The 22,185-nt window shown below is 44.8% G+C and overlaps 1 protein-coding gene across 6 annotated transcripts in view; it reads right to left on the bottom strand.

Annotated features, from left to right (window-relative positions):
- GLI3 (GLI family zinc finger 3) overlaps nt 1-19,714 on the bottom strand; it is a 209,048-nt gene extending 189,334 nt beyond the window's left edge. For 2 of the 6 annotated variants that reach the window (XM_062625360.1, XM_062625364.1), the window contains exons 1-2: nt 19,007-19,714; nt 5,005-5,167 (exon numbers count right to left, since the gene is read on the bottom strand). In XM_062625360.1, the coding sequence (XP_062481344.1) occupies nt 5,005-5,128 (124 nt within the window). In that variant the 5' untranslated portion in view covers nt 5,129-5,167; nt 19,007-19,714. Of the gene's footprint in view, nt 1-5,004; nt 5,168-17,970; nt 18,059-19,006 lie in introns of all 6 variants that reach the window. The other 4 variants (XM_062625362.1, XM_062625363.1, XM_062625361.1 and 1 more) reach the window with 4 other exon arrangements.
- Nucleotides 19,715-22,185: the final 2,471 nt, after the last annotated feature.

The raw sequence follows: 22,185 nt of genomic DNA, 5'->3' as shown, positions 1-22,185 counted from the left end.
TTAAAAACATCAGTTTAGAGCCAAAACGTGCGTAAGAGGAAGGCATTTTAGTCACTGACAAAATTCACAAGCCAAACGGTCAATAAGCAAGGCTGAACACAGTATTACAGTCTCCTAATGCTCTCCAAGCAGTGCTGCACAGCGCAGCTTTGCCTTGTAAAAGTATTAATTCAGCCCTCACAGAAATACCCTGCACTTTCCAGAAAATAAAGCAAAAAAATCGTATCTATACTCCACATCCAGTGAAAAAACTGATCTGCCTTTAGCTGAGGGCTGTGTTAAGTTAGCAGGGGGGGTTTGGTCAACACCTCTTAGGAAGTACTCTAACAATAAACTTGATTCACTTATAAAGCAGTGTGGAGTGGAAGCAGGCAGCCTAGTAAAGCATTAAAGTGACTGCCTAATTGTAAGCATGCAAATACCCACATTAGGTGATTCCTGTGCCTACACTGAGGCGTTCACTTGAGTGCTTGCTGGGCTGGAGTTCAAGGCTTTACTGCAGTGCTGGGACTGGGGAGGGCTGGTGACTCCCGGTGCTGGGGTGCAGGAGGGCAGTGCACCAACAGCAGTCTGACATGGCAGCTTTCATGTCCTGCAAACCCAGGCAGAGGCTCCCCAAGGGGAGCACAGAACTAATTTTGATCAGTTTATCAATGGATTGATGGCAGCCCTGGGGAGAAGGACCTAGGGGTGTTGATTAAGGAGAAGCTCAACATGAGCCAGCTTCAGTGTACGCTTGAGCCCAGAAACCGTGTGCTGGGCTGCATCAAAAGGATTGTGTCTGGCAGGCTGAAGGAGGGAATGTCCCTCTCTGCTCTGCTCTGGGGAGACCCTGCCTGCAGTCCTGATCCAGCTCTGGGGCAGCAGCACAAAAGGGACATGGAGCTGTTGGAATGAGTCCAGAGGAGGCCATGGAGATGCTGCGAGGGCTGGAGCAGCTCTGCTCTGAAGCCAGGCTGAGAGAGCTGGGCTGGTTCAGCCTGGAGAAGAGAAGGCTCCTTAAGGGGAGACCTTAGAGCAGCTCCAGTACCTTTGAGCAAGCTGCTCTAGTGGAAGGTGTCCCCAGCCATGGCAGAGGGGTTGGAATTGGATGAGCTTTAAGGTCCCTTCCAACCCAAACCAGTCTGGGATTCTGTGTTTAGAAAGACATTCCTTGCACCACCTGATAGAAACCTGTGTGCATGCAGCAGCTTTTGGGTTGATGACCTAAACCCCCATGCTGACACGGTAGGGAACAGGGTCTTACTGCTTTGACGCTAGAAAACTGGCAGGGATGCATGTGTGAGAAGACAAGAAGGCACAGCACCAGGGCAGCAAGGTGGGCTGAGACACTGGCCTCATTACTCCAGCGTCATACCAATAACATGGCCATGACGTAAACACTATATTTATTTGTAGCCATTATTACTTTGCCAAAGCAGATAAATCTGAGGATATCAAATCACACGAGACACAAAAATAAGCTAACTTCACACCCTAGCACAAACTTATTATTCATACAGCCTTTTGTGAGTTAATATTTCTGTTAGCAGTTTTCTGTAGCAGTTTTCCCCACCTTGGCTATGAGCCTAGCAGTAAATACAGGAGTCCAACAGAGGAGTAAAAGGAACAATTTGCAAAGAAATGTATCTTAGTAAACTGTGTGCACTTTGGTTGGGATACACACAGAACAAAATCAAAAGTCTGTAAAAATCAATTCAAAACAAAGCCAGAGTGGTCCCAAGTTACAAAGTCCCACTGGGGATCAAACTGCACCACAGGGTTTTGTCAGTTACTACAAATTAGGATTCTTCAGTTTGTTTTTCACTTTTTGATCACACGTATTTTAAAATGAGTTTTTACTTGCTCCAGCACTAAGACTTTCCCCACATATTTCAGCCTGGAGCACATTTTAATGGTTTAGTTATAAATCCCTGAACTTAGGGGTTTATAATGGAAATGCTGGAAAGCAAGCCCTTATCTAACACAGTGCAAGCATCTCAGCAACAGAGTCAGCTTGGCGAGTGCAGCAGAAATCTTGTTTGCATGTAAGTAATGGCAGGAACTCAGCAGAACTGCAGCCCATGCTTACTATTTCAGTCTACAGGACAGCCGGTACCTTCCAAGGGGCACTCTGAAGTCTCGGCCTCATTAACTTGCACTGTGTAGTAAGGGTTAACACACGAGCTGCCCTCCCCAGTCATCTTTCCCACTTTCTTTCCCTTGCACCCACATTTACATCAGGCTCTTCAATAACCAGCTTGCACATTATATGACTGAAAAGTTTCGCACACTCAATATTCATTTTAATACAGATTCTGCTACAGGGTGTGTTTTGGAAGCTGTTGAAACAATGGCAGTTTCTTTGTTTCTTCATGATTAATAGCTTTACATAAACCCCGTAACTAACAGCTTTCAATCTATTTCTGATCCAAGCTCTGACTCCTTCAGAAGACAGCAGAGCTACTGAGAAAATACCAGCTTCCACATCACACCTCAGACAGCTGTCACTCAAGCACACATTTCCCTGCAAACTTTGCCAATTAACGTGTTGCCCAGATCAAGAGAAGCACTGATATTAGACACGCTTATGAAGTGACACTGGTATGATAGGCAGATGTTGCTCTGCGATGACAGCAGTCTTCTGACAAAAACAGGAAAGATCATTGTGTCTTTTTGTTATTTTTAAGGGTACCTTACCTTGTTTAACAAGAGCATTCAAATGTAAATCATAACCATTTAACATTACCGAAGCCCTCTGCACTGAATCAACAAAAGCTGCATGTTTTGTAGGAGTGGTGTCTTATATCAACTGATGATGCTCCCGCAGTAATACTCATTCCAGCATTAAAGAACAAAAGATGCAAATGCCATGAGAGCCCAACTTTCATGCAAATTGGTCCTTGCAACCAAAATTCATTACCATGACAATCACATGGGCAACAGTAAAACTCACGTTTAAGTTCTGAAGTTCTGGTATTAGTATTTGCTCTGGTACATGCTCCATGGAGGACATTTTTTATATGCAGGAAGGAATGGAATTTTTTAAGCCTGTATCTCTGGAAAGTTGTTTGCTTGGTTATACATGAAGGTAGATTAGAAATACAAACCTTGGTGATCCTGGTGACCTCCCTAAATACAAAGACTAACAAGACCAACCATTACCCACTGAAAACAAAGGTAACTGTCATCACCTTAACCAAAGGAAGCCTCAGGCCCCAGGATGTGTACTACATTAACATCCTATTCTGTTAACTGAAGACAATTCCGGTGACAAAAATTTCTAGTCATTCATCACACCTAGCATCATTCCAGTTCTTGGGAGTTTGATGCTCCTAACATACAGTAATACACCACCTAGATGAAGCAGGCCATTAAGAACTAAGATTACCATTAAAGCTGATAGGTAGAATAGAGTGAGAAAATTACCTGACCACAGGGAAAATATACATCTGAATTAGGCAGAAACATCCTGAAGGCTTTAATTTGAGCCCTATCTAAATGTTTAACAATAATGTTAAAACCAGCCCAAGCAGTCAGAGGTATGTGCCAATATCCAGTTTGAGCACAAACCCCTCACACATGAAAGAATACACGTTTATTAAAGTGTGCATCTGTTTGAAAAGTTGGGCCAATGTGGAAAATAATGTTATCAAAAAAAAAAAAATACCATGGGGAGCTCTTCAGCTAACACAAACCACTGTAATTCTATTGACAGCAACGGATCTGTGCTGACTTACACCAGCTGAGGATCCAATTTCATATGCCTTAGAAAACTGATGCAACTTTTTCCATAGCTGCTCAAGAGTTTCTCGTGGGGATCAACTCCAACCAGCAAGTCAGCAGGTGCAGAGTTTGCTTTGAATCTGAAGTCCAGTCACACACAAGGATACTGGGACATGCGCCATCTAATTTTTACTGACCCACAGAGATTCCTCTCTAGTATGGCTGAAGGATTCACGTATTTTCTGCTTTAGTGTAGTGGGAGATAAACGTTTCTTCATGAAAGCAGAAACCTTTCTTCAAGATATCAGTGTGAGAACCTGACCTGGACCACAAGCCCAGATGAGTGAGCACAATGGAAGCAGAAAGGGTGAGCAGAAAATGTTTTGCCAGGAATAACGCTAGGACTCCAAAATATGCAAAGACATCTTCCATTTTTAGCCACTATCAGACTGCTTTGCAAAAAAAACAAGTTTTCTATTAACAACAGTTATCTGCAGTTATATCCACAATCCACAGCTCTAAACTCTACCCAGACCTCTTCAAACAGTTTTCTTTCCTAATGCAAAGGGAATTTTGCATTAGTAGGGACCAGTGCACTCAGCCCTCTCACACTGAACAATGAAAGGGCCTGGGCTGGGATTACACACTCTCAAGGAGGCAGAGAATATGTAAAATCTTCAAGTGAGGTAATCTCTGAGGAGAATTAAGCAAACTACCCCAGTTTTCAAACCTACAAGCTGTACATTCACAACTCTGAAGTGAATTCACAGGAGGACACACTTTTAGCATGACAGTATGTCCCTGGCCATTAAAGAGCTTGGGATGGGGGGGGAAGGAGGGCAGCCCTTTACAAGGAACAAGTTTATTTGCAAAAGAAGAGAAGAAGAAAAAAACCCCTTGCCATTACTGTTGACAGAGCTACTTCTGTCTCTTTTGTAATAACTAATTATCTAACTAGTGTAAGAGATTTCAACGGCCAAATGCAAAGCACTCCCAAGCCCTGCCAGGCTAATCAAGACAATTTCCAGAACGCCAAAACCAGGAACTTCCTATAATAAATAACTTAGCACATTTACATCTCAAATTAGAACATCTGGAAGAAAAAGACGACGCCTGATGCCAGAACAGGCCTTATTGTATCCTACCACTTTCCACCACCACCACCCCCCCTTGTTCATTTTCTTCAGCCTTTCCTTAGAACAAACACTGATCCAGGTGCAAATGCTCAATTCACAAGGAATGCAGTGAACATAAAATTACCGTAGGTTTGGCTGCTAGTAAATCCCTGCTGTTACTCACCATTGGAAGTTGTGCTGGAGGCAACAGCTTTCTCACTGACATCTGTTCGACTGGAGCATTTCACGATGGAATTCTCCACTTTTTTCTTCTCCGTCGTGGCAGAGCTATGGGACTGCGCCTCCATGATGACTTCTCATTACTTCAGCTCTCCTTGTACTAATACCTGAATGAAACAAGCGAGTCGTATACTTTAAATACTATCTGAAAGCTTAGCCCAAAAGCCCTCACACCTCTCACCTGCAGAAGAGTCTGCAGCACAACTGAATTAGCAGTCCACAAGCCATTTCTGAATGCCCATCCAATCATGTTTGCATGCATAAATTCCTAATGGATCCAGGGGGAAAAAGCCACCGTTTTGTTCCTATGTCCAGAGCACTTCAGAACAATGCAAAAGGAATCAAGACAGCCCTTCATGTTGACTATAGAAGCCAAATATTTAAATTTCAACGTTCACGCTATCTGAACACACTGCAGCAAGAATTATCCTGTCTATCTCTACACCTTGTCCTACTCGTGTAAACATCTCTCTCTTTGTTTGTTCAGAAATCTAACTCAAACAAAAGTGCACTGGAGCAACACCCTGAAAACCACAGGGAAAGGCAAATACTATTGCTAGTGGCAGATAATGAGATCACTTTCTTTTGCATGAAAATGCTGAAAATGGAAAACTCTGCAGAGGTGTGTGCCTGGTTTCTCTGGTTTTCCCTGGCTTTCTCAGTGTCATCTCCAGTGATCCACTCATTTTATTCCCGTAGATCACTTCTCCTTAATCTCAAAGCTTTTACATTCCCGATGTAAGCCCCAGAAGCTCACACAAGCTTCCAGAAGGGTAACAGTGCATCCACACCAGGCCCCAGGACTGCAGGCTGCAAAGAACAGAGGCATCTCCAAGCACTGGTCTGCAGCTTAACTTGACGCACAGCAAGCAAGTGAAGTAAGCTTTACACAAGCCCTCAATATTCAGCATACACCATGCTTAGAACCAACGTACTTGGGTACTTTGGGAGTTTGAACACGATCCTATGCAACAACATAGGATATTAAATAAATATTCATTTAAAGACATTAAATAAAGAGAATGTTTTCAGCTCCGAGCAGCACTGCAGTCGTTAGCTCCAGGGGTCTGAAACGGAAGGAAGTCGCACTGTTCTAGAACAACATTTTAATGAAATAAACAACCAAAGGCTCCAAACCAAGCCACAAAGTAAACTCTACTGATGCCTAATTGCATTAGCAACCTGTTTCCCCAATGCGGACAGGACAAAACCAAAAAACAACCCAAACAAACAAACCAACCCCAAAACAGGCTACAAAGCCAACCCTTCACAAACACAGCTGTCTAGGAAACCTTCCCCATCCCACCTCCCTAGGAAAAGCTCTTTTTAATAGCACAGTAAAGCACTCCAAAGCCTCACTGTTATAGAGCAGGGATCAAAGAAGAGCCCAATCACTAGATGAATCACTATTTAGCCAGGCAGGTCAGCCAGGGAATTGGACTCAATACCAGAGACTCTCTGCCACTGACACACCAGTCAGTGACAGAGGTATTTTTACCTCTCTACCTCTGGAGAGGTATTTTTCTTCCCTTCAGTTTCTTTCTTGCTAAACCCAGCAATAACAAAGCCAAGGCAGAGTACTTCTAAGAGTACTTTCAAGATGTGCCTCTGAAAGCGCTACAAACATCGCTGTCACCTGTGAAACGACTTCCCAGCAGAACATGAACGGGAATGTCAGGTGTCTTCAAACAGGAAGCTGGAGAAGACTAACAATACTCAACTTCCAGCAGGCCTCACTTGCACCCAGCAATGCACAGAGCTCATTGAAGAGAAGTCTCACATGAGCTTTGTAATAAGCAGCACCTTCCCAAATTTCTCAGATGCTCTCCCCCTTTTCCCTTGCACGTCTCATGCAAGAGCATCCTCAGCTGTCATGTGCATCAGGCTTCTGAGCCCCTTGCAAAGGCAGAAATCGGGGGGGAAGCTCGCACTCCTGCCAAGCTGCTGACCCCATACTGGTATGAACATGCTTGTTTTCTCTGTACAGCCCTGGCCACATAAGCACCAACATCTGCCTCTATACAGCCTCCAGGCACTTCATGAGTGAGTCCTGCTGTGTACTCTTGTGCTCTGACTACTCTCCTTTGAGTTATTTAATATTAAAAGGAGTAACTTTCTGTGCTGTCTCTGAAGGACTTTTAAAAGCTATGCATTTTCAGTTGTGGTTTTTTCTTGTTTTGCCTTCTAAGAACACTATACATCAGGCAGCATCTCCACTTACATCAGAGTTTGACTTTGAGAGCTTGGAAGGGGAAGCTGCAGAACTTGTCCCCTGCCCTCAGCCTGTTTCTTCTAGCTTTAAGCCATGAAAAGAAACAATTATGCTTCCTACTCAGCTAGAAATGAAGAAGCCACATACCCTGTCCCCATTTCACAGGCCAGTGGAGCGGCATGAAACTGGATTTCCATGAACCTTGCCATGGATTTGGGCAAAGATCACACAACTTATCACAGGTATCTACAGCAGCCCCATGCCTCCTGCCACACAGGCGTCTGTGCAGCTATGAGCAAGCAGCCCTCACTTATCTTCACCTCCTTCCCCTTTCCACCATGGCAGGACAGGACCTCCGAGACAATCTGATCCTACCACTGCTCAGAAAAGAGGATAATGAAGGTACTGAAAGGAGTTAACACAGCTTTAACCTGCGATTCAAGAGCTGGCTCAGACTGGCATCCATCCATTCTCTCCTATTTTTTTTCTTTCCCCAGCAGGCTACCAATGAGATGTTTCTGGTGCTTTGGGGCTTTTTCTCTTTAATGTAAGGAAAACTAGCAGACATCGTTCCACATTTCCCACTGCTCCCTATCACGTTCCTGGTTTATGCTACCTTGAGTGGACAATGGCACAGAACAGAGACCTAAAGTAGTGCTTAAAGTGAATTTTTGATCATAAAATTGTAGAATTGGCCACGAGCTAATATAAACATCTGCTCTTGGTACCTGCTCTGGTTCATGTCTGCTTAGTTTACACCCAGAAAGCTGCTTTTATTCACAGCAGCATGGAAGAGGGAACACTGCAAGAGTGAACTTTCTTATTCAGCTCTCACCCCACGGCATGAGGCAGCAGCCCTGCAGACGCTTCCTCTTGGGCCTTCCTTCCTCCGCTCCCAACCCACATGCACGTGTGGCAAAGGCGTCTGAGAGAATTCCAGCAGCTCCAGTTACACTCCAGTGCCCTATTTAGATAGATGGTGGTATGCATGCATGGCTGGGAAAGTAAGGAAAGCCAGGAGAGATGGCAGGACTAGTAAGTTGATGTATGTGTTTTGATATGCTTTGCCAAGCATGCTGGATAGGGAACAGTCAAATGGTAATCAATATGGTGACCCACAAATCTTTTCTTCTCCTGACAAGTGGAAGCCCAAGTTGAAAACACAAACACAAACCAAACACACGTCTTCTAGAATTCCAGACTGGTTTGAGTTGGAAGGAACCTTAAAGCTCAGCCAGCTCCAACCCCTGCCATGGACAGGGACACCTTCCACTAGAGCAGGTTGCTCCAAGCCCTGTCCAACCTGGCCTTGAACACTGCCAGGGATGGGGCAGCCACAGCTTCTCTGGGCACCCTGTGCCAGCACTTCAGCACCCTCACAGGGAAGAACTTGTGGCTAATGTCTAATCTCAGTCTCCCCTCTGTCAGGTTAAAGCCATTCTCCTTGTCCTGCCACTGCATGCCCTTGCAAAAGCCCCTCTCCAGATTTCTTGTATGAAGACTTCTTTCCACTGGCTGCTAATGCCTGTCAAAAAGCATTCTGAAAGCCAGCCAGCCTGACATCTTCACATTAAAACACAAGGTGGTTTACATTATCATGTATACCGCTCTGGCCAGTGTGTGGGTCAGTGACTTCCCTGTTCCTGCCCCAGGCCTGAGACAGTATGGATCTATTCTGCAGCAAGGAGCTCTGCTCTCAACAGACCAGAAAGCTAGCTTCTGTTGGCTATCTAGCTATCTCCATGTGCATATGAATGGCAAGAAAATTCTATAACAGTATATGGGCTAAAGCCCGAACTTTCATAGGTAAATAGAGGGATAAACATTCCTTCCTGAAAGCAAACATTCATGGCTTTTTCCCATTCAACCATGCTTGAACCTTTTGTAATTTCCCTAAAGCCTGAACCCACTTCACAATTAATTCCAGATCCCCATTTTAAACCTAATCCCTCTCAAAACAGCAACCTGCCTGCAGGTGTGTCTCTCCTTTTCAGATCATAAATGTGAACTTTTTCCCAATTGCATATGACATTGGAGGAATTTTAGGAACAAGCTACTGGAATGAAGTAGTTAAATGAGGACAACTGCCTCTTTTAAAAGGAATGTCAACAAATGACAATATATTAGAGGTGTGTTTCAAACAAAAAGAATCTCTCAAGCCACTTGAAATTATGTAATTCCTGGTCCTTACGCATGCTGGTCATAAGATTGTGCCTCATGGCAGTAAAAATAATCATATTCATATACTGAGGAGGGAAAAAAGCCACCTTTTTCTTCATTTACTCACAGTGCCAACTCACTGAAAACAGTGGAGGAACCCTCTCCCTGAAAGAGCAGGAAACGTGACCCTTTCTGTACACTTTGATTCCCCAAGAATCTTCAGGTCTGTGCTCCTCCTTTCTGAATTCCTTTTTAAAACCAGTGCATTTATATTGCATACATTAGTTTCAAAGACCAGATCACACATATCTTTATTCATAGGAACAGGCTCACTGACTTCAAGAAGACTACTTGCCTAAGTGCTTGGCCAGGAAACACCACCTAAAATCCTCAATTTGCACGTTAGACTGGTTTATGTTTCCTGCAAACTTGAACCTTTTTCTGCCTTTATTTGGTTTGGTTATTTTGTTGGGTTTGGGGGGGGGTGGGGGGGGGTGGGGTTGAGGGGATATATTTGAATGTGTTGGATTAAAAAAAAAATAAACCCTAAAAGCCCTTTTCCCTGTTCCATTCGATGCTGCTGTAGTTGTATTCAATTCATTAACAAGTGGTTTGCATCCGCTGAGAAGAGCTGTCTGAAATAGCAGTGTCACAGCATTCATCATCATTACATCAGCAGTAGGGAAGTTCATACTGATTGCTATCAGCAACCAGAGTGCCCCAATCAGCGTGCAAGCAAACATAGCATGTTTAATTTCTCAGAAATTACTCTGGGTAGTTAGGGTGCTCATAGGTACTACTTTGATCCACACTACTGGAAGCAGTCTTTGGGGATACAATACATCTTGAACAGCACAACTGTATGAAAGTGAAAACCACAAGGGGAGGCATGAAGAACAATCAGGAAATTACAGTCTCTCTCAACCATAAAGGACCCTTTATCAATTTTATCAAAAGCGGTTACACCGTTCCTTGGGATTATTTAAGGATAAAAAAAAAAGGCATCTTGTTCAGATACGTTCAAATGCAAAATTTACATGAGGCAATCTCATGCTATTATATGGAAGCTATTTCACACTGATTTATACAGACTTGATGCGGGTACATTTAACTTCCAAAACCCACCTAGATTTCAGCATCACTTCCCATCAAAACCTGCTGGCAAAGCCACACTGACAAAGTTACCCCTGACAGCACATGTTGGAAAATACACATTTTAAGAAGTATCTTCCAGTCGCTACATTAACCTCTTGGTTCATGTCATCAGTTTTAGGACAGCCATAGGAACTAATCTGAACCTTAGACAACTTTTAAGTCGTTCTCTCTTTCCTCAGCTCTTTGTAAGCTAGACCCGATTTCTGCAATCCCCCATTAACGACCCCTGGGCAAATTTTGTTCAGATTCTTCCCTGCTGAGACAACTGGTCACACTAAGACCCATATAAATAGCACAAATAATAGTCTTGTATCCCTATATATAAAACCACAACAAATCACTAATAAGCTGGGGGAAAAAGGTATCTTGCACTTCACAGTCCTTCTCTCTGTTTAAATTATATGCATGATCTATAAATGCATTAGTGGCTAACTGCATACTTCTAAATCTGTTTTGAAATGCAAAGTAAAATTAGAAATAAAAGAAAAAAAACACAAAAAATAGCAGCACAAACCCAACAGAATCAGATAGGTGGCTCTGTTGCTTGAAATTAAAAAACACCCCAAGTTATAGGGCACCACACGTATTAATATAATCTCTCCAAATTCATTACTATCTGAGGTCTTTTCCTGTGTTCCATTCCTTTGATTTCCTTCCCCCACCCCCATAAAGAATGAAAAACAACTAGACCTAAAGCCTGGTTAATGATGATCTGATCTGTTCCTGATAGGTTAAATAGCTTGTGGCAACAATAATGCAGGATCACAAACACAAAGGCAATCAGTTAGGCAAAGCAGTGCTATTAGCATCCTCCCGATTAACATCCTAAGTGAGAAACTCTTCCATGGCATACACTGAACTACTGATCAAGTATAACAATCACTCGGCTCCAGAGGAATTACATTTGCTTACATCTTTCTGCTGCAGATAAATGGGATTACCGAAAGTTCTGAAAATATTTAAAACACACACACAGAGCAGAATCAGTAAGTGGCACTTCTACTGAGGCAGCACCTCAGTAGGTTTTAACACACATCACCCACATACTCTTACAAGTAGATTATCTCTACTTTTGTTATGGGATTTAGAAAGCTGTTAAGCATAACCCCAATTAAATGTTTTTACTATTACTTCAACAGATTAAACACTGTATCTAAATAAAACAGCTTTCCGCCAGGAAAGAAGTGATTCATAGTTCCTTACCCAGTAAACAGAATTTAATGGATAAAAATTCTGATGGATTCAGGTCAAACTATCCATATCCAACCAGTCCACCCATCACAGAAGTTGTTTGGGTACATGCAACACGCTGCTGAGGGATGCAAGCCAGAATTTACAACATGTCTTAGTGGCCTTACATTTCAGGTACGATGTCTCCTCTAAGGTAAAAATTCATAATCCGCTCATTATCCAAGAGTCTTTACAGAAAGTAATGGAACTTTAAAATAAATTAAGGAAAAAACCCACAATCAACACCAAACAAACCAACCAGGTCATTAACTCTCCATCTAAGCATTTGTTATTGTAATCACAGGGGCTTGGGTTTCTTTATTCCTCATTTTGACTCTCTTATAAACTATCTACATACAGACAATGGAAAGAACAAAGATTAGCTCTTAAAAAAAACAGAAAGTGCCAAGTATTTTCCAAGTCTCCAAATGTGTAAATGTGTTTGGGGAGGGGGGTGGGTTTAAAACCGGTAATGCACTTACCCTTAAGAAATTGGAACTCCTGCCAATTACCCTGCCTAAAATTGCTAGAAAATTCAGAGTAAGCTCTGTTCCTGCTTGTTTTGCAATCCTACATGTCCTTGTGCTTCAAAGTCTGCAGCAGGAAAAACTCTAGTAATTATGCCAAAGTAAGATTAGCTGTAAGAGAATTAGCATGGGGAGGAGGGAAGGGGGGAATCTCCCGTGGACTTTACTGTTTGCAGCACTAGGTTGAAATGAGTGGTGACACTTCAAACTTCCCTACCAAGCCTACACTTACTTTTTGTCCCTATCTTTCTTCAGCAACACTAAATCCAAACCAAACTTTACAGCACAGTGACACCCTTCTGTAAAAACACTAGTTTTATGAAACCCGAATTAGTACATTCATATACTCAAAATTTGAAAGGACAGGAATACACAGAGAGGACAACCAGCAAGACCTGCTGTGTCAGTAACAAACACTATGACTTCCTCTGCTGATACTGTTATTAGCGCTAGAATACTTCTGGTGATGATACAGGATGTTTTCTTCTTTCCCTCCTTGACAGTTTGTGGACCAACAGCTTGGTAAGGCAAATTTCAAACATCTGGAATGGGTGTGCTTTGCATCATGATTTATTTACTTCATCAAATAAGAAGTCACTACAACTGCCATGGAAAAATGCTGAAATACTTTAATTTAGAGCACCGGAGCTAAACGTGAATTCCAATGGCATGACCACGTTCTGCGCACTTTGTGCTTTATCTCATCAGTCCCAAAAGATGAAAGTTTCCTTAGAATCAAAACTACATCTATATATCAATGTCAATCTATACAGGAACTGAGCCCAAGGAAGAACATCTTTAATATACATCTAGTGCATAGCGTTTCCAACTTATGATATGCAAATGAAAGAAGACTGTATGCCATTTTTTAACAATTAACATTTTAAAACAAGATTAAAGGAATCTAGTAGAATGTTTCTGAATGTGCCATGTTTAGATCAGCAGTCCCACTCCTGGAAGCCTCCAGCATACTCACAGGTTAAGGGATGCCATTGTCCAGAATTTCATGTTCTAACCCAACACAGATGTTTTAACACGTAAAAGACCTAGGAAAGCTCCATATAGCCAGGAAGAACTTCCAGTGTGAAAGGTACTTTATAAAACTTTATCTTCAGCTTTTACAGTTTACTTTAGGTTTTACACCTATCTCGTAGTAGCAGTAAAACTGCATCATGATTCCTTCACGTTTTTGTAACTTGACAAAATACAACAGCACACCCCTGAACTCCTGCAGTATAAATTACTTCCCAATCCACTATCCCTGTTCAAACAGGGTAATCACAGAATTACACAGCTGCTTTCTTTTCCCAGAAAAAAAACATCCATAGTGAAGGGAAGAACACCAAACCACATCCTCTTAGTCAAGAATCGGTAGCGCTAGGATTTCATTTTAATATACAGAGTTCAGAGCTGCAGACGTTGTACTGAAGTGACACTAACTTGATCTGTGTTTCTGACTATTCGGTTTCAGGTATTCATACATCTTATCTAATGAAGGCTTCATTCTCTCGGCAGCTGGATGAAGTATTCTTTATACACAGTTGGTTTTCTTGACACTAACAGATTTGTATGGAAAGAAAACAGAGTATCATACAAAGCAGCAAATACAGCTGGGGGAGGCTCAGATCCAAAACACCAAAAGGTTAGTTGGGTCCTTTAGGTCTGACCTAAATATCACATATCAGAAAATACAGCAGCATTTTGAGCATCATTAAAAAAAAACAAACAACAGATTGTCTTGGTAATAGGTGCAAAAAATAACTTGACATTCTTCAGCTAAGGAAATTATTCAAATCAGATCTCTTGGTAGTGGGTTCTGATATTATCAGTTCTGACACCTAGCAACTATTTAGAGACAAACGCATTCTACCCCAATTAGTTTGCCCCTTGTTGCAATCTAAATAATCTTGCAGGCATTTTTAAAATCAATGTATTGTCTTGTTTCTTGTTTTGCTCTTAAAGAAGCAGAAACCAACTCTTCAGATCAGCAGCCAATTTAATACACTTTCAAGGTAATGCAGGTACAATTTATACGTAGAGCGTATACCACAACAAAACCACAGTATGATGCCAGCACAATCTTTTAAGAAAGTTTTCCCCTAGATCTCTGCAGAAAGCAGCCTTGAAAGAAAGCAGGGATTAGAGAGAGCTGGAAGGTAGGGAGGGGACTTACCTCAAACCCAGCCAAGCGGAAATCAGAGCAGTAATTCTACAAGTCGGCAGAGTACACTTTTAGAGCTATAATGGTGTGAAGAAGTGCTGGGCAGCATTGCCTGGAGGCAGCACTAATACACCGCTGACTAATGACTGGGCCATGCAGACAATGAATTTGGGGGTTGAAAACTAACAGAAACCGTGCAGTACCTTGACAAATGGCCTTTCAAAATTTCATTCATTGAATAACCTTTAAGCACAAAATTGGCTCAAGTTCTCTCGGGAATACCATGACACATGTTGTTGGACAATAAGCATTTTCCTTTTTAATTAAAACTATTACACCGAATACATAAACACGATTACAGTGAATAAACCGTAAGAGTTAACTACTGAGCAGCTAGAAAAGAAGACAGGACCTAGAAAGTGAGGTGCAAACAACATTCCTTCAGAAGGGTCAACAAATCCCAGGGTTAACTACCTGATTCACTGAAATTCACCCTTGGCAGAATAGATTTTCCCTTCTTTGACACTTAAAGGAGAATGAGAACTTCAAAGGTATGTTTAATGAGCTGCTACAAATACAACTGGTTAAAAGAGGCTCAGAAATTATGTACTAAAAGCTGCATTGTGCTTAGAATTACAACTGAAAAAGTCTCCTTTTAAAGAGCCCAGTCAAAGTCAAGCCCCCATAAAACAAATCAAGCCTTGTGTAAACTTTGCAACCTTGTGTACTGACAAACACATTAAAACAACAGAATCCCTCTTTAAAGGAGCTCTTTTTTTTTCAATGCAACTCGACTTCCAATTTGAAAATGGCCTTTTTGGCTATTTTTATAGACAGAATGAAATACCTGAAGTGTCTCTAAATTAACAAGTACCACTTGCCATAGACAGCATCGCCTTTAGCAGCTCCTAAAAACTTCAGAAAAGGATCTTAAAACAGGAAGCTTAGTGAGCTCATAAAACTGTTGTTGGAGCCAGGAACACATAGCATATTTAATCTGCAAACTGTGAGAGTCTACAATGATTTCAGCAAGATCTGAGGCATGCCCTCAAGGTTTGCTGGGATCTGGGATTAGGGAGTTGATAAGAACCCTCTACTGCCCATGGACATGTTTTTCTTCTGCAGTTAAACACAAATGCATAGAGACGTTTGACTGCTGCTTGGCGTTACTGCTCAAGTTATATAAAAGCTTTGCAGCTCCTTTTGCTGTCAATATATCAAAGTTTTAAAAAAAAATCATCAAAGTGTGAAATTTCATTTAAAGTCTGCCAGTCTACAGCTCTATTTCACAGACCTATCAAATAAAAGTAAAGATGAAAAATGCACTGAAAGAACTTGAAAAGTTTGCAGGAGCACCCATGCCCTATTTTTGTTTATTCTGTCTCATTTTATTTGATTTTAAAGTATAACAAATCAATTTCCTTATAAAAATGACAAAGTCTAAAGGGAGGACGTCTATAAAACCTATGGTTAAAGACAACTTGAAATCATTATCACGGCTGAACCTTTTGTTGAATAAAAAGCTTCCTCTGTAGCCATTTTAGCATTTTAATTGCCTAACTGCAAGTTGGCAGAAAATTTCCTGAATCTTCCAAAACAATCGGAATGACTACAGAATGTGAGTGCCAGAAAAACTAAAGCCTTCTTCAAAGTATTCTTTAGCTAGGGATTTACAACAATTGCATAAAGCAGAAAAGCCTGACTTTTAAGGTAATCTACTATAGCCTAAAAGCATTAACATTCCATTACTAAGGTTTTCCTGAGGATTTCATGACTCGTTGATTCACTTTTCCTTCAAGTCTGCTTTTTCTTTGTACATTACTGTCTCCATACAGCTGAGTGCGTGCAACAGTGATCATTAAAATGCTTCCTTCCATAACTCCAAATAAATCCTGCTTTAATAACCATCAGATTCCTTATTTATCAGGCAAAGATGACTAACTTTTCACTAACACTCTGCAACACAAAAATATGCCATTCCTTCCCTGGAGCATGCAAAATGAAATTCAAACATGCTCCAGAGTGCAGGTAATGAAACAGCTTTCCCAAAAACGAGGCAGGAAGTATAACTGGAACTTTTATGGGTCATTATCAAATGCACACATTTATCTTGTTAAAAAACTGAGTAATCCGCAAGATGAACAAATTACAGTATCTCAAAACTTGAGCATTTTGCTTTCTCTAACACGGATTCCAAAATAAACAGAAATGATTTATAACCATCGATACTTTTAATTTCTTAGTTACAAAATGGTTTTGTCTTTGAAAAGGCACAACACCATCTTTCACAGCTCAAGACTGCTTATAGCAGTAAAGGCTGTCTTGGCCACTGCACGCGTTCTCAAGCCAAAAACGTTACTCCACTCAAGCAGGAAAATGCAGGTGATGTCTTTGTTTCGTAGAAACGCTCTGGAAAACAGCATGTCCTACTGAAAACCATGTGGAGTTATCAGAATGGAAGAGCGCATTCATTCAGGCACCTTAAGCCATAGTTTTACTACCACTGCTGCTTAAAAGGATATATATACACTGAGGGAGTCCTCTTCTTACTCATTCTTCTTACTCATTCTTCTTACTCATTCAAAATCACATAATCCTGCTTTTAAAGAAATAATCCTCCCCCTTAAAATAGCCTTCTCTCATAGTTACTATTATTTATGTTTCTAGAATTGGGCTATCCACCAAACGGAAAGTATTTACATACTAGCTAGTTAAACCCAAACCTTCATTATATAAACAAGCTCTCAGGAGGCTGCACACAGTTTACATTGCTGAACTCATTCACCATTACTTTTAATCTATATTTCCTCAGCTGAAACACAGCAGTGCGGACACGGAGCTTTTTTACATTTTCATGTTTCTTTACAACACTGCATCCGTCTTCCTTCAAAATAATCATGACATATGTAATTAAGAAACTGTCAGATCATTATTAATTTTTAATAAAGGACCTAAATGAAATAATTATAGGAATCAATCAGTGAGGCACCTTTCCAAATTACAATGCAATTGCACAAATACTCAAACTACTTAAGGCCAGTTCTTGCAGACTTCAATCCCTAATCTCGCTTAACACCACATCAAAAAACAATGTTGCAACACAGAGAAAATTCGTGATTTCTCACTACCCCACCGACTTAAAACGGTTTCAGAGAAGATCCTTACACCCTAAGAGGGCCAGCCGCGCCTGCTTAAAAACGCTTGTTGATTGAATCAGCCACGTTATCTCCAGGGCCCTGAAAAATTTCGCTTCCAAGTTTTTCCTGTAGCCCGCACAAAAGGAATGAAGTCCGCACGCTGGAGCTTAAACACAACCCATCACTTTTATTGAGCCTTGGAATGAAGCGGGAAGTAGCAGAGGCGCGATAGCGATGGGGGTTTTGCTGGGGGTTGCTACCTAATGCTCCTTTAGTGAAGCAGCCTCTAAAACGTGACCCTGTATATCAAACGGCCAGCTACCCGTACCTTGGACTAAAAGGCTCTTTGAGATCCGTACAGTCCATCATTCCAAACTGAAGTGGCAGCTGGAAAATGTGGAACAGCTGGCAAGGAGCTGAGAGAAAACGTTTTACATAAATACATCTGCATACGGGCTGGCAGAAGGCCACGGTCACCGTGCCCACAGGACCCCATCAAAACTAAGCACCAGAGGGTTAAAACACACAATTCGGGGAGGGTGATGGCGGGGGGACACGGGACGGACCCCTTTTACCTTTTCTCTTCACGTGGTGCGAGGCTTTGGGAGTGGGCACCGGCGGAGGGGCGCGGGGCTTGTGTCAACACCCGGACTTTACGGGAGAACTCAACCGCGGAGGAGCCGCTCTCCTACCACCCTTCAAAGTTGCGCGGTGAACACGGGGCCGGCCCGGGGCGGCTCCAGCGGCTCCCCCGGGGGCCGCCGCCGCCCCCCGCCCCGCTCCGCTCCTCCCGCCTCAGCCCGGCCCGGGCTCCGCAGCTCTGACCCGCTGCCAGCGGCGAGGCGCGGCACACAAAAAGGCGCGGGAAGCCCCCCGCACCTCACCCCGGCCGGGACGGGGCTGTGCCCTTCCCCTCAGCGAGCCTCCGGCACGGGGGGCACCACGGCCGCCCCTCAGCCCCGCCAGATGTGACAGCGCCTTCTGTCCCGCTCCGCCCGCCTCTCCCCCGGCAAAGTTTGCGGCCGGCCTCCCGCCCCACGGGCGTGCAAACGCTGCCCGGGAGGAGCTGCTCGGAGAACGGGGGGGAACGGTGTGGAGGAAAAAGCAGCTCCACCGCGGGACGAGCGCGGCCCGGCCCCGGTCCGTGCACGGGTTGTGCCCTCCGCTCCCCGCACCCTCCGCTCCCGCGCTCCCTGACAGCCATTTTGGGGGTTAGACACCTCGCTCCCCTCACCCCCGCCTCCAAAGTTAGGGAAGCGGGAAGGAGGCCGGGAGCGGGGAAGGAGCGCTCCGGAGAACGACGATAAAGTGGCCCGGAGCAGAGCCCGGGGAACAAAGAACTTCTCGCCCAAGTGGGTACGTACCTGCCGCCGCTGCCGCCGAGCCCCCGCGCTGCCCATGGGCGACGGCCGCTCCCCGGCCACCGAGGATAGCGGGGCCGGCTCCGGGGAGGGGGCACGGGGAAGGGGTACGGGTCGCACGGACGGGACAGGGGCGGCAGACAGGGCCGGCGGGGGATTGTTGGTGGTTGTTTTCTCCCTGCCCGCGCCTGTGCCTCCGTGTTGGGGGGGGGTTGCGTGTGCGAGTGTGTGCGGATCCGACATCAGTTCCAGTGATCTTGTAATCTGATCCCGTCTGACTCACCAGCACTTGACTGACATTTCTGATTTGGTTCAACAAAAAGAGCGGGGGGGAAGGAGGGAAACAACAAGACGGGGAGCAAAGAAAAAAAAAGAACGTCCCCAAGTCCCCCGCCTGGCATCGGAGGGAAGGGGGGACCCCTCCGCCCCGTCCCGGCCCCGCCGCCAGGCATTGTTTTGGCTCGGCGCAGGCACCGAAGGAGGGGAATAAACACATCGCGCCGAGATACTCACGTGTCGGAAAAGTTGTCCCTTCTGCTCCCCTCGCTCCCGCACACTCCTCTCCGCCGCCTCCTCCAAGTTTTACAGATGTTGCAGGGCTCCTCGTCGCCGCCCCTCCTCCTCCTCCTCCTCCCAGCGCTGCCCTCTGGATCAGAGCAGGGGAAAGGCTCTTTAGGGATAACTCCCCGGTCAAACACCCTCCGCTAAACTTTCCCCCCTCCCTCCCCTTCCTTTAAGCTCCGCTCTCCTTCCCCCCCCTTCTCTCCGCGCTGTCGGGACGCGGCTGGCTGCTGCCCGGGCCCGGCGGGAAGCGGGGCCGGCTGCCGGGCGGAGGGCGGGCTGCGCCCCGGGGTGCGGGTCGGGCCGCGGCCTGGTGGGCTGCGAGGCGCGCTCTCGGCATGACACCCCGCTCCCCCTTCCTCCTCCTCCTCCTCCTCCCCGCCATCCCCCCGGCCCGAGGGCGGCGACATCCCGCCCACCGCCGGCAGCAGCGCGGGGCTACGGCCGCCCCCCCCCGGAGCGGCTCGGGTCGCGCTTCCTCCCGCTCCTTCTCCTCCTCCTCCTCTCCCGCTCCATCCTCCAGATCAGCCCCGCTTTCCCGCGCACCGCTGCGTTGGACCCCGCTGCCCCCCGTCCCCCCAAAATCAGGGGGTATGGGAGGCAAAACGTGCCCTCCGGGGGGGGGTTTCGGTGCGTGCTGCGGCTGCTGGGTTCGCGTTTCCTGGCTGACTCTGCTACGGACTTCAAGAAAGTTTCACCTAAGCCATGTGACACTGAAAAACAGAGCTTTCGGGGGAAAAAAAGGCAAGCAGCGGGGCGAGGGGAAGGCTGGCGGCGGTGCCTCCTCCGGCTCCTCCCGTCCCAGCTCCCGGACAGCCTCCCCAGCACCCCGCCCGACTCCTCCAGCCTCCACCCTGCACAACAGGGCTCCATCCCTGCTCCTCATCCCCATCGTCCCTTGTGAGCGGGGCTCCCGCAGCAGTGCACACCCGTACGGCTCGGAAACAGCAGGAACCAGGATGCCAAAACTTACTTGTTCCAATATGTCCATCCTTCGGGAAGTGATACATCCTGACAAGACACCTTGCCTTTTTTCTAGTCCCACAGATTGCTCCCCTGATAATAAAAAAGAAGTCTGAGAAACCATAAATGAATGTTACCACAAGCGTTTTCCATCAAGTCAAAAGGTGGGGCCGGCTCTTGGGAAAAGGGTATTATTTAAGTTGTTGCCATCACAATGTCAAATACTTCACATGCACCTTTGTCCATACCCTGGCTCACCGCAGAGCCAAGCAAAGATTTGTTACCCATGTAGATGAGTTAGCAAGGTACCTAAGCTCAGGCTACCCTGAGCATTGGAGAAGTCCCACAAAAAAACAGCAGTTCTTGAAGAAAGGCATGTCTGCTGATGGAAATGAAAGACTGGCCTTTGATGCTGTGCGCTTCATAACGCTCCCCTTAGTCGTGCCATTGAAAATGTCCATTTTATTACAAAACAAAACCACGGCTGTTTGTGGTTTGGGGTGACTCGATGCGTGAGGGATTTTAGGCACAAATACGCAATCTTATCTGACCCAAAGGCCACTTCAACCCAGATTGCCTCAGACTCACTGGTGGTTTTTCACCTGGGAATCTTCGGGTGCAAAGAGGTAGCTTTGGAGAGGTGCCTAGAATTTATGGACGTCCCAGGCATGCTCTCTCCAAAGCACATTTTACAGCACCAGGTCAGCACATCTTGACTGTCAGCACAGACACAGTGGTGAGATGCTTTCAAGGTGAATGACAGGTGCACATCATCCAACCTGCCCTGCACACCCTGGTTGGCAGATCCCCGACTCCCAACTCCTGTGCCCTGCGGGGAGTTAATGGTGAGTACCGGGATGCAGTGGAAGGGATCACAGCCTGTGACTGGTGCCATGACTCAGTAACCAGCAATTTCACTGAGCACGGATGGGCATATATGCCCCTGCACAGAATGACTGCCCAACCGATAATGCCAGAGCTACACAGGGAGGAGGCATGTGCAACAGCAGGCTCTGAAGAAAGATATCAAGGGCTGATACTCTTTTTCGTCTTACATGACTTCCTTTTCCAGCCCCATTTTCCTAGGACAATGTTAGCTGCTTCATAATATTATGATACTAGTGATGCAGTACCACACACAATTTGGTTTAGACATGCATATGTACCAGGGGGGTGATGGTGTACAGAATGTTTAGGCAAACCTAAACATTCCTTCAGAGGTGCCATCTAAGAGCGATATGATTCCTTCAGAGGTCCCTTCAGAGATGCATTTAAGAGTGATATGACTCCTTCAGCCCACAATTCCCTTCTCTCCTTTTCTGCCTTTTGCCAATCCCTTCGTATTCTTGCAATCTTTCGTTTTTTCTTAAACAGGGGAAGTGATCCAGCACACAAAACAGTAGTTTCTGAAAGAAACAAATTAATGTGGAAAACCCTGTTTGCCTAACCATTTCTGATTCAGCGTTGCTGATCTTAAGATACTACTTCTAACACTATGTAGAGAAGATGTTCAAATAGGAGCAGGATTTTAAGCTGATTTCAAATCAGAATTTCCTATTTCCTGAGAGTCTGGACATCTTGCCACATCATAAAACTGTATTTCATCTTTCTTTCTAATTCTCATTCACACCAGCTCTGTTCAAGGCACACATTTCTGA

Source organism: Pezoporus occidentalis, unplaced genomic scaffold (genome assembly GCF_034315485.1).
Source record: "Pezoporus occidentalis ecotype Australia unplaced genomic scaffold, CSIRO_AGI_Poc_V1 ctg28, whole genome shotgun sequence".
NCBI lineage: Eukaryota > Metazoa > Chordata > Aves > Psittaciformes > Psittacidae > Pezoporus > Pezoporus occidentalis.
Note: the sequence above shows the minus strand (reverse complement) of the source record. Positions and strands in the feature narration are given on the sequence as shown.